Source organism: Castanea sativa, chromosome 6 (assembly GCF_040712315.1).
Source record: "Castanea sativa cultivar Marrone di Chiusa Pesio chromosome 6, ASM4071231v1".
In the NCBI taxonomy this organism is placed as follows: domain Eukaryota; kingdom Viridiplantae; phylum Streptophyta; class Magnoliopsida; order Fagales; family Fagaceae; genus Castanea; species Castanea sativa.
In genome coordinates, this window is record NC_134018.1 from 40,405,082 (window position 1) to 40,417,843 (window position 12,762).

Genomic DNA, 12,762 nt, shown 5'->3' on the forward strand with positions numbered 1-12,762 from the left:
TCAAAGAAGACACTAATTTCTATAAGGTATGTTAGTACACGAAAAATTAGTTTCCATACACATTTGACAAGTAGATTTGATTAAAATGTATTGAGGAAAGCATTGGTCATTTCATTTAGCAATGGAAATTTGGACTTGTTTGAAATTTATTTCCTTAATATTTTTACATGATTGGAGCCACTTGTAGTTGCATTGAAAATTTTTGTTAAGTGCCGCATATGACGAGTATAATGAGTTTTATAGGACTACTTTCCTAATGGACAATCCATTATGAAGAATATTTACAATGATGAAAAAATCTTCAAAATGAGAAATTATTACTTACGAATTTGAGATAGAAGGATAAGTTTCCAATATAGACATGGTTATAAATTTTATTACATGCTACACTAGCTACTGTTTTATTATATATAATTAATACAAACTACACTACTTACTAACATATAACCACATCTATAAAGTAAGAAGTTTATGCAAAAAAATGCCTCCTCCACCTAATAGACAACCACATGAGATGGCTGACTCAAAGTCCCTTCAAATGAGCAAAGAACCCTTAGTGCATCCTGTAAGTGAAAGTATAATCTTTTATGTAGTTATATTTGTCATTCTATAGACTTTGACTAAATTACTTCACCAAAATTTTACTGACCATACTATTATATTTTCCTAATAGCTACTATGGCCAACAAACAGAAAAGATGCTACATTTAGATAATTGTCCTTCCAGGGGACCAAGGAGTTGTGATAAAAGATGCTAGTTTGCTTACAGGAAGGGTGGGTTTCATCGTTCATAAACATGCTAACCTTAGTTATGATTCTTGATCTATAGCCCCAAAAGAACGATAACAAATGTTAAAGAATTATTTGGTGGTAAGTTGTACTGTTTGAGGCTATGGTATTTTCTACATTGTATGTAAAAATGATTGATCATTGTTTTTTTTTTTTTTTTAGCTTGATTTTACGTTGGACCCAAATCACTTTGAGGATAACCCGCGTATGGAGAAGTCATTGGCAAGTACCTATGGTAATGTTCGTAGTACTTATTATAAAGAAATACTTGAAATTCAGTAAGGAGAAAGTGAGAGCCAATGCTCTAGAGGATTTGACAAGACAAATGGGAAAGTTTGTGTGATTTATATAAGACAAAGGGCTGTGAGGTAAATCTTCTTAAAACTAAAATGTTAATAATTTTGAACACATATATTTTTATCTGTTCTTTGTTATGATTGTTAATTCTCTAAATTTTAATTTCTATTTTTTTTTTTTTTTTACTGATATTTGTTAGAGTAAGTCATTACTGATATTTGTTAGATTTGGTGGCTAGTCTAAGGTGATTTTTTAGGTAACACAAATAATTTATTTGTTGCATGTAGTCACATATTGGTTAAAAGTTGTGGTAGAGCTTAAGTTATATTATACTGTTAGTAGTGATTGGTGGTATATTTTTTGAAATTTGAACTTATTTCTTTTGGAGAATGAGTCTTGATGCAAATTAAGTTTTGATAAGTCCAATTAAATAAGTCCAAATTTCAAAAAATATACAACCAAACACTACCTGAACAGTATAATATAACTTAAGCTCTATCACAACTTTTAACCAATATGTGACCATATGCAAAAATTATTTGTGAATATTACCTAAATAATCACCTTAGACTAGCCACCAAATCAAGCCATCAAACAAGCTATGTTACTAGTTTTGTTCTTTCTTTTTTCCCGCATTCCATAATGACTTACCCTAACAAATATTCATAACAAAAAAAAATAGCAATTAAAATTTAGAGAATTAACAATCATAATAAAGAACATATCAAAATGTATTTGTGTTCAAAAGTATTAACATTTTAGTTTTAAGAAGATTTACTTGTCAACCCTTTGTTTTATATAAATCACATAAATTTTCCCATTTGTCCTGTTTCAAATACTCTGGAGCATTGGCTCTCACTTTCTCCTTACTAAATTTCAAGTATTTCTTATAATAAGTACTACGAACATTATTATAGGTACTTGCCAATGACTTCTTCATACACTAGTTATCCTCAAAGTGATTTGGGTCCAATGTGAAATCAAGCTAAAAAAAAATGATCAATCATTTTTACATACAATGTAGAAAATACCATAGCCTCAAACAATACAACTTACCACCAAATGATTCTTTAACATTTGTCGATGTTCTTTTGGGGCTTTAGACCAAGAATCATAACTAAGGTTAGCATGTTTTCAAATGATGAAACCCACCCCTCCTATAAGCAGACTAGCATTTTTTACCACAACTCCTTGGCCCCCTGGAAGGACGATTACCAGAATGCGACATCTTTTCTGTTTGTAAACCATAATAGCTATTAGGCAAAATATAATAATATGGTCAGTAGTATTTTGGTAAAGTAATTTATTCAAAGTCTATATAATGACAATGATAACTACGTAAAAAATTATACTTTCACTTACAAGATGCACTAAGGGTTCTATGCTCATTTGAAAGAGACTTTGAGTCATCCATCTCATATGGTAGTCCATCATGTGGAGGAGGCATTTTTTAGCGTAAACTTCTTACTTTATAGATGTGGTTATATGTTAGTAAGTAATGTAGTCTGTATTTTATATATATATATATATATATATATATATATATATATATATATATATATATATATATATATATATATATATTTTTTTTTTTTTTTTTTTTTTTTTTTTTTTTTTTTTTAAGTAGCTAGTGTAGCATGTAATGAAATTTATAATGATGTCTATATTGAAAAATTATCCTTCTGTCTCAACTATTGAAAAATTATCCTTCTATCTCAACTTAGTAAGTAAATATAATGTCTCAATTTGAAAAAAAATTTCATTATTGTAAATATTCTTCATAATTAATGGATTGTCTGTTAGGAAGGCAGTCCTATAAAACTCATTATACTCATTATATGCGGCACTTAACAAAAATTTTCAGTGCGACTACAAGTGGCACCAATCATGTAAGAATATTAAACACATAAATTTCATACAAGTCCAAATTTCTATTACTAAATAAAATGACCAATGCTTGAACTTCCCAAATCTACTTGTCAAATGTTTATGGGAACTAATTTTTCATGTACTAACATACCTTACAGAAATTACCGTTAAGAGTCTTTGAAATATTAGGACTGTTCAGTTCAAGGAATTAAAACTTAAGATGTTCGCTTGAAATCATTTTTAGTCTTCCTTAAACTTCCCAAAATTTATGTACTTGAATGTAATCATGCCCATAATTTTTTTAAATGCTCTTGGCATTTTCTTTGTTGAAGCCATGTGTTTTGTAAGTTGTCATTATAATTGCAATGATGAGACTCCAGATTATAGTATGCCATTTTGACTAAGCGGCATTCTATTCTGTTTGTTAATAGAAATTTTGCAAAGGCGAGAAAATTTTTTCAATCAAAAGTATACGGTAGGGAATGTAAACAAGAACTTTTTTTTTTTTTCTTTTTTGTCTCTGTTTATTCAGCTATTCAGTGAAATACAACTTTCTTTCATTCCATTTCACCTGTGATGTTTCAGATTTCTTATTTTATCTATTTAATTATAACGTGACTGAGAAGACAAATTGTCAAGCTCTTTTGGATCCTTGGTAGGAGATTGATCGATATTATTATTCCATCTCTCTTTAGTTTGCGTTTGGTACCTTTGTCAGAACAGTGTTTTTATTTTTGTTTTGGAGTAAAGGTAAAGATAAGTTATGTGCAAATTGCAGAGACCATCAGCATAGTATATGTACAATTTTTTTTTTTTTCCCAGCCGGATGTGAATACTCTATGCTCGTAGAGAAGCTACCAGCCCACCAACCCTGATAAGCTAAAGCTGAAGTTGAGCACGTAGATAAGCTCTTGTTCACTCACCTGAATACCTACTGATTTTTAGTATTAAAAACATGGCGCTACTGCTGACCAATAGTAACAAATTCAATTATATGAAGTGAAAAAAAAAAAAAAAAAAAAAAGAATGAGAGAAAGAAAAACAAACAAAAAGAGAGAGGTGAGGTAGAAATTAAGCTCACTGCAGCCCAGCTAAGGACAACAAAAGGATTCATCAGCTTATTGTCATTGACCAAACAAATTCTATGAAGAATGTCAGAGGGCACAAGTTCTTTCATCTTCCAGAAACTATTAATCCGCTAGTTAAAAGTGAGGTCAGTAAAACGAAGACTACATTGGTGTATTAATATGTACAAACCAAATGCCTAACATTTATAGCCAAAACATGACTTATTGCCATGGCTATTGACAACTAATATACCAGGATTGCCCTCAATGTTTCTTAATATAAAAGTCAAGATCGATAATGAAATTGCATGATACACCGAATAAGAAATATCACGTTCTAATAACAGGACCCTTGTACTCCCCTCTCCGAATCACAAAGTTGTCAGGAGGTTGAAATTCTTCTAACCAAGTCACTTCAGAGACCGTAACTCCATCCAACTCGTAATCACCTGGATTCCAATAAATTATAATAATGACTATTAGAGTTGAGGAATATCATACCATTTAACAATTCCAAATTTTGGACATTTAATGAAATAAAATAAGCAATAGACGACAATAATTTGATCATTCACATAAATTTCATACTAGGTAGATCCCTCCTTGGAGACTTTCGGAAATAAGTGCAGTGTCGTCCATGTTCTGAAGAGTAAGGTGGAGACAGGATGTCAAAGATAGCACAGGGAGTTACAGCTCTGAAATAGTGGATGTTGCCTCCAGTTGTGGGATAAAGAATTGTCGTTGGAGAGGGTGCTGTCATCTCAAGATCTTTAACCAGTTTTGCAGGTCTTGCTGAAAAACCACCAATTAAAACTTGTAATATAAACTCAAAACTGAATATTAAAGGCCCCAGCAAAAGAACAGAAGAGAAGAAAAGGGGAAAGTTGGGAAGTAGAGGAGAGAGATTAAATATATCGATAGAAAAATGCAGCTATCCTTTCCAATAACAAACATGCTAACATCAAATCCATGAGAAAAAATAAAATAAAAACTCATATTTTGGAATCATTTGAGATATTGACCATGTGTTCACTTTTCACACACAAAAAATATGACCAAAATGCTAAGCTTAATATACTCTTCTTTTTTCTTTTACTATACCAGGGCCATGCAGGCTATCAAGCATTGAGACAAATTACTCGCTTTCCAATTTGCATATGATCAAACATGGCTGATCTCATTGTATTCTTACCGAGTACGATTCACACATCCAATTTGCTTAATAAAGTCAACCCCCATTTTACACACAATCAAGCAGGCTGATCTAATACAGTCGATTACCATTGCAAGGTCAACTGTTTATGATAAAAGAAAAGGCAAGGCAGTATAGGATGTGCCAAAGTAAGCTACAACAACTCCACCTTCAGGTAGAGCAACTCCTCAGGTTGCATATAGGGAAAATATATATATATATATATATATATATATATATATATATATTGGGTTGCAATATGATTAAACTTCAGCATAACTGCTGAGTTTCAGTAAAATTAATGTCAAAATAGATTCTTCGAAGGTGATTCAAGGCCTGAAGAACAAAATGAATAATCTGGAAATTGGTAGATGGTATCTGAATGAAAAATGCAAGAATCTATTTCAACCAGGATCATGTGGTTAAGTTACTGCATGTTTACTAGTTTGTTTCAAGGAAGAAAAAAAGGCCTCAACTTCTAATGGACAGCTGTAGTAGAAACCATCTGTATCACAAGGCAGGTTTGGAATAATGTGGGCAAATGCAATTTTCATCTAGGTCCACATTTTTTTGTCCACGCAAATTCGGCGGAAAAGGAGGGGAACAAAGTATCTTGCACTTTAGAAATACCTCCATGCCCCTTGTACCCTTGTACTTCATTCCAAAAAATTTCTTACATAAAGGCATATAAGTCAGATTAAGATATAATATATGCTTTTTATTTTGTTCTTTCAACAAACCAAACCAGTAAAAAGCACATTCTTCTCTTCTTTCTTCTCTATATCCAAACACATAAACAAAGAGGCAATCCCCTTCTCCTTCCCTCCCCCTTCCCTCTGTTGCTGTTTTCCTTGCCATTTCCTTTCTCCCAGTGCAGCCAAACAGAGTGTTAACATCTGCTCAGGAAAGAATCCATCCATTGGCATTGCACATTTCTCTTTGAAGCCATTTATTACAGAATCTTGCCATCTCTCACCCACTGGAAGACCCTTATAAACATGGTAAAATCATTCTTTCCACAATTGGTAGGACTAGAAAAAACCAATCTATTCATGAAAACTCAGACTCAGCTAAGGAAGGGAGGGAAACAGGCTTCTTTATGTTTGTTTATCAAATAATCATGGCAAGCTCAAGCTCACAAGAAGGCTGTGTACAAAGGACTTGACATATATACAACTCGGTAGAAACTTGAAATGGATTTGACTATGTTTGTGAGCATGGTTGCAAATATATCCAATTTTTGGTTATAGTTTAATAAGCTAGTTTTGCAGCTAAATTATCAGTCTATCTATATTTTATTTTTCTAAACATAGGTACAGAAATCAATTATTCAATTTGTAAGTACCCAATTTGAGCATACACTTTTTTTTTTATAGTTCAAGTTACATACACACCCGGAAGGTTTTGAACACACAAACTCACCATCCACCCTACCCTTACAAGGGAAGAGGTGTCATTTAAGCTCAGCTCATTGGCATGCTTACATGAATTTTTTATTTTTGATAACATAGGGAACCTTTCGAAATAGCCCTTTGGACCTGCCCCTGGCAAGTAAAACCTACGAGCAACTGATCCCACAAGCCAGATATAGTTGCTAGGTAATCAAAGGGCATTCACCCCTAACGGACTATGCAGAACTTACAAGAAATTTTCAATGAAACAAACCTGAAAAGGCGGACTACCTTAATGACAAGATCTCAGCTTGAACTAAGTAAGTAACTAATCTTTAACTATTAATACTTCATTCCACTTAGCTCGATCACAACCCTAGTCATTGGTAACTTGGGGTCCCTCCATGTTTCTAATGTTGAAAAATGGTGTCTCAAGAATAACAGAGATCCTTGTAAGTTGAAGTCCAATACACATGGAGCCCTAACATACAGAATTATTTAACTACATATTCAACACTATCTTGGATAAAATGTGTCATTTCCTTGATTGTCAAAACTTAGCCACTTCAATCTTGTCTCCCTTTTCTACCATCTCATGGTGTAACGAAGAAAGTTTGTGGAAGATATAACCAAAAGAAGGACCAATTTCTTCTTTTCTTACTTCATTAAGCAAATTACACTTCAGTTAATCATGGCCTCTTAATGCTCCATTATCAAGTAAAAGGCAATAAGCTGTTTGAGAAAAGACTCCCAAGCTCCAAATGACTAATAAAATCCACATCATATACATAAAATAAGTAAATGTTTCCGAAAAGTGTTCTAATTAGCAAACATTGTACAGAGCTGTGGAATAAAGCAAAGTTCATAGCTCGTGATACATCCCTACCTGCCCTTCCAAATTGTGGTGTTCCATGGGCAAAAAAAGGTAAATTCAATCAGCCTCCCTCGAGATTTCAAGAAATGACAACCCCCCTCCCCCCCCAAAAAATAAATAAATAAATGTATTGAAGAAATGAAAGTCAAATCTAAAATCAATATTTGACCTAACACAAGACCCTTTCTTTTTTTTTTCGTTGACTAACTTGTCCTTGGTTAAGTATAACATTCCTTTTCCTTTTTTTATTGGTAAGTATCACATTCACCTAATGGGTCTGAAAATATGGCCTCACCCTCCACATAGAAATTATAAGGGGAGGAGGTGCAAGTTTGACCTACAACTCATTGGTAAGTAGAACATTCCTATATTACCCTTAGTTCACTAATGAAATCTCTATTTTATCCTCTCTCTTTTTCAACCCACAATAAAATCAGCAGTTTGCCCCCAAAAAATATTTAAGTCTCCAATTGCCCTTGTGCTATCAGTGAATTGCCCAAATTGCATATTTCTTCTCTCTTTAATTAAAAAAAATGCTAGTCACAATGTAACTCTTATTATGCCTTTCAAAAGAAAGAAAGGAGAAATGCAATGTTATTAAGATCCAAATAAAATAAGCAAAATGACTGCTTGTCATGACCAACTAGCAGGAAGGGACTATATAAAACTATTGGAAAAGCAACAATTATGAGGTTAAAATGCAGAGCTGAACATCTCAAGTAGGACTTGTGACATGCTATAGAACACACCTTGTGAGGTATCCGCAGCCCCAGGTATATCAAGCCAGTCGTATGAGTTAACATATAATGTACCATAAACAAGCTTGCTCCAAACAGTCATTCCAGGATGATTATGAAGAGGTATGATAGAGGTAGGTGGCATGCAGAAAATTCCTATCTGCACACAATTTTAAATACAAGTAACTATTAGTAATTTAGTTTTCACTTTTTAAATTATATTATTAATTAAGTTTTTCAACCTTTTAAATTCTAAGTGCAACCTTTATGGAAAATATATGGTGTGTTCAATCAACAGAATTCCGAAAAGTGTAATTTCCAAGTCTAAATACTTCAAAACAGATTTGCAATTAAAAACTGATGAATTAAAGCCTTGTGCTTACAGAGAAGCTTTCACACTCATGTAAATGCAAGTATTTGATTGTAGGCAGTGACTGATGGCCCCCATTACGTTCACACGCAGGACCTGACCAACTGCGTACCAATTGGGCTTCCTGTTCGAGACCTACGTCAGAAGGCTTGATTTTGTCTGAAATAAAATTGTCTACGTTAAAAAGCACAAAGCTAGTATGGAAGGGGGTGACAGCATTATGAGAAATTGGAAATTAAATAAGCATAAACAAAATGGAAAGAGAATAAAAGTCAGGAACTTAATAGAAGATGTAATTTAGGATTTCAATGGGTATAAAAAATATAGCAAAGAAGTAGAAACTCTGCTCATTTATAAATTGTTACAGCTTACAGCACTTCAAAAAAAAACTTTAAAGAGATGTGGAACAACTTGCGTCCAACAGTTAAACCAGATCTTACATTCACACACTTGAGCTGATAACAGACATTCACAAGCCTTGGAAATGCTAGTACAAATAAATCAAAAGAAGCCTCACTACAAAACACACACAAGCAGACTCAAACACATTAAAAGTATTTTTTGATACATAATGAAAAACATTAACAGTTTTGGATGAGAATTGTTTGATTGCAACCATTCCAATTTCAGCAGTTTTTAACATACCATCAAAAATTTTGCAACCCCCACCTCTGTAACCACAAATGCTTATTTATAACCTTTCTTTTCATGCAGGCGTGCATTGAATGGATGCATGTCAAACAAAATGGCATGACCACATTCTGGAACTCTTTGGCTTATAGGTCTCAATACCAGACAAAGACACCATTTCAGCTTCCCAGAAATACAATTACAAGTGAGAAATCAATGGACAATTCTTAACCTAATTATACAAAATACAAAGACATGCATAAATCCAAAAACAAACACATTTTTTGTTTTGAATAAAATAACATGTAAAAAATGGGCAATCTTCTCTTATTGGATGAGTAATAAATGTATTTGAAAAATGAGCCCTAAATATATCTGATATTCTGACCCTCAAACAGAATATAAATCACATTATAAGGCGAACATTCCTAACAAGATCTGAAAAAACAAATGCAACATCATCTCAAAATGGCTTGTAATGTTGACAAATAAATGAAAGGCCCACAATAAAGAAACCTAAAAACATTAATAATCAGCAAAAATTCCTATCCAAAAATTTTCTAAAAAGGTGCAGTTTTGTTGATGGCTATGCCGGTTGGAAATTTATCAGTGGTATAGCCCATGAATTTTCAATATGAGATCCCAAATTCTGAATGAAAAAGAGTTGCTTGATTTTAGTTGAGGGAAAGGCCAAAAATAATGTGGATAGAGGTCATGAATAAGAATATATTAATCAGGGAGAGTAAGGTTTAAGATAGGTTGTACTTTATGGAAGGGTATTGCTTTAAAGTAGTGGATGGGGTGGTTGCACAATGAAGCTGGCGGGTCATGCACACAGTTGTAGTTTATGGAAGGGTAATAGAGCAGGGTGGGACTGTTTTGCTAACAATGTCCATATTGAAGTAGGGATTGGAGATAGAGCAATTTCTAGTATGATCGGTAGTGCAGGGATCAACTTTTAAAGAAATTGTACTAGGACTTTACTCGTTAGCAGAAAATCCAGATGAATTTGTCGCTTCATATTTGGAAAGCAATATCGATGGGAGTGAGAAACATTAGATTGTTTAGTTCACCAGACAGTTCAATGATTGGGAATGGGATTCTATTGCTTCCCTATTGGGATTATTGTATTCCAGTAAGCCAAGGAGTGATGGCCTAGATAGGACAACTGAGTGGAACAGGGACATTTGACGTTTGATTTTATTATGGTGCGTTGCACGAACCCAAGAAGATTTATTTTTCATGGAGAGGAATTTGGTGTGCCAAATCATAGACACAGGTTGCATCTTTTGTGTGGACAGTGTAAAGGGGGAAGATTTTGATGAGCCATAATCTTAATGAGAGGAATCATTTTGGAGGATTGGTGTTGCATGTGTGGGCAAAGTGGAGAGACAATGGATCATTTGCTACTTCATTGTGGTTTTGCTTATGTGATGTGGAGTTATGTTTTTAGGCTTTATGGAGTTCATTTGGTGATGTCACATAGAGTGGTTGATCTACTGAATGGTTGGCATAATTGGTTCAGAAAATAATTTTCTGTGTGGAACTTAGCTCCCTTGTGTCAGATGAGGCTTTTGTGAAGGGAGCAGAACTCTCATACTTTTGAAGACATAGAAGTATCAAAAACCAAATTCATGTCATTATATTACTTCGTGAATGGTCAAATTTCATTGGTATTAATGATAGTGGTTCTCTTACATAGTTCACTGAGTAGCTTTCTTTTGCTTGTACTTTTTTATGGAAATTCTTTAGGCTACCTTGTGTTTTTTCTTATGCATGAGGTACATATCCATGATAAATCAATGCTTATCCCAAAACAAAAGGTTTAAAGATGATAGAAAAAAAAAAAAAAAAAAAAAATGTGGCAGACCCAAATTAGTTCATCAGAATCCATAGCCAACCCAATTTTACTGGGATTTTTAAGGCTTAGTTCAGTTGAGTTGGATCCCTTGAAGTAGTTTGAGTGACCCAAATTGCCCCTCTATGTTTGTGTGCCAATACTAGAATTGAACAATTCTTGGTCAATCATTGAGTTTACTTTAAAAGCACCAAGCTAATAAAGTATTTGTCCCGGAAATAACTACTTTAAATAATGCTTTGTGATTCATAATTAGGATTTCTTGGTGAAACTAAACATTTTAATTCAAACGGTATCTATATCCGTATCTCAAACATTCCAACTAAAAAAGAAGAATACGTCGAAAATGAGAACATGAGCAGTAGAATTCAAGTGCAGGTTACATAAGCTTGAAAATATATACAAGGCAATGAAAAGATCCTTTTACCTAACATGGCACGGACTTTCTCAATAGCTTCCTCTGAGACTGGTCCATTGGGAGACAATGAGGCTCGGCAAGTATTATAAAGTCTCTGTATATAATATGGCATTTTGTAAAGACGGTACCAACTTAACTGAACAAAATTATCAGTAAGCTGATAACGCCTTTGCAAGAAAGTAACTCTCGATTGCGGTGGCGACCAAAGATACAACTGTGGAATATGCAAATCTTATCCGGTGTACAAGACAACCAGTAATAGATCTGCATTGCAATTTAATTCATCCTTCTCTGCCAATCTAATTCAAGAGCACCTATTCAAACAAACATTAAAACCGAACCCAGAATAAGTAAAATTCACATTAAGACAAAAAATCCTAAGGATTCAATTACCGTGCAATTCCATCCAAAACTGAAAACAAATAATCTAACAATAAGTTCTCTAGCACATAAAAACTAGAAGTTCATTAACTAAATTTAATTAATGTTGGTTGCTCAGAATAGGAACCCACTAAGAAAGTTATCAGATTTTTCGTTACAACCAAATGAAAACCAAAGAATTAACCCAACCAAAAACCAAATAAACAAACAAACCAACCAACCAACTAACCTACAAAACTAATTGAGCTAGTTGAAATTTTATTCATTTCTGTACTTCTCATCTATTATCTCAACAAACCCAAAACAAGGTAAAGAATCAAATATAACTTTCTAAGATAAAAACCCATTTCAAGTTATATTGATATGTGCACAAAAAACCTGAAAATGGACGAAAATTTGAGAATTTGAACGCAGAATTAAGAAAAAAGAAGACAACCCAGATTGGATCAGAACCTGAAATAGCCATTGGAAGACCCAGCAAGTGAAAAGCGAAGAGAGAGAGAGAGAGAGAGAGAGAGATATATATATATATATATATATATAGTGTGTGTGTGTGTGTGTGTGTGTGTGTGTGTGTGAAGAAGTATGAGTGGGGTTTGGGTTGGAAGGGCTACGAATGGAAAGTGAGGGATCGGAGAAGAAGGAGCCGAAAGAAGATCTTGCACACGTCATTACCCATCTTTTTATTTGTTTTTGTTTTTTGGTTTTACTTTCTTTTTCTTTTTTTTTTCCGTTTCGGCATTTTGGATTTGGACCCAGCTGAGCTCTTGTTCTGTTGAGAGTGTTGACCACTATCTACTTAGGCATGATTCACCAAATTACCATTCCTTCTTTTTTTTCCCCCTTTTTTTTTCCTTTTTTTTTTTTTTGTGTGATAGGATTCTTTCTT

General features: G+C 33.5%; 1 protein-coding gene across 1 annotated transcript; it reads right to left on the bottom strand.

The window, feature by feature from the left end:
- Nucleotides 1–4,047: 4,047 nt before the first annotated feature.
- Nucleotides 4,048–12,548, bottom strand: LOC142641442 (plant cysteine oxidase 5). The gene is made up of 6 exons (XM_075815879.1): nt 12,327–12,548; nt 11,502–11,806; nt 8,600–8,745; nt 8,229–8,376; nt 4,611–4,814; nt 4,048–4,471 (listed from the first exon to the last, which is right to left on the bottom strand). The coding sequence occupies exons 2-6, from the start codon at nt 11,602–11,604 to the stop codon at nt 4,353–4,355; spliced, it is 720 nt and encodes a 239-aa protein (XP_075671994.1). The 5' UTR covers nt 11,605–11,806; nt 12,327–12,548; the 3' UTR covers nt 4,048–4,352.
- Nucleotides 12,549–12,762: the final 214 nt, after the last annotated feature.

Coding starts and splice junctions, on each gene's coding strand:
- LOC142641442 (XM_075815879.1), bottom strand. CDS start 11,604: ATGCCATATTATATACAGAGACTTTATAATACTTGCCGAGCCTCATTG. Junction 8,746..11,501: donor GAAAGTCCGTGCCATGTTAG/GTAAAAGGATCT, acceptor ATTTTATTTCAG/ACAAAATCAAGCCTTCTGAC. Junction 4,472..4,610: donor TCCAAGGAGGGATCTACCTA/GTATGAAATTTA, acceptor ATTGGAATCCAG/GTGATTACGAGTTGGATGGA.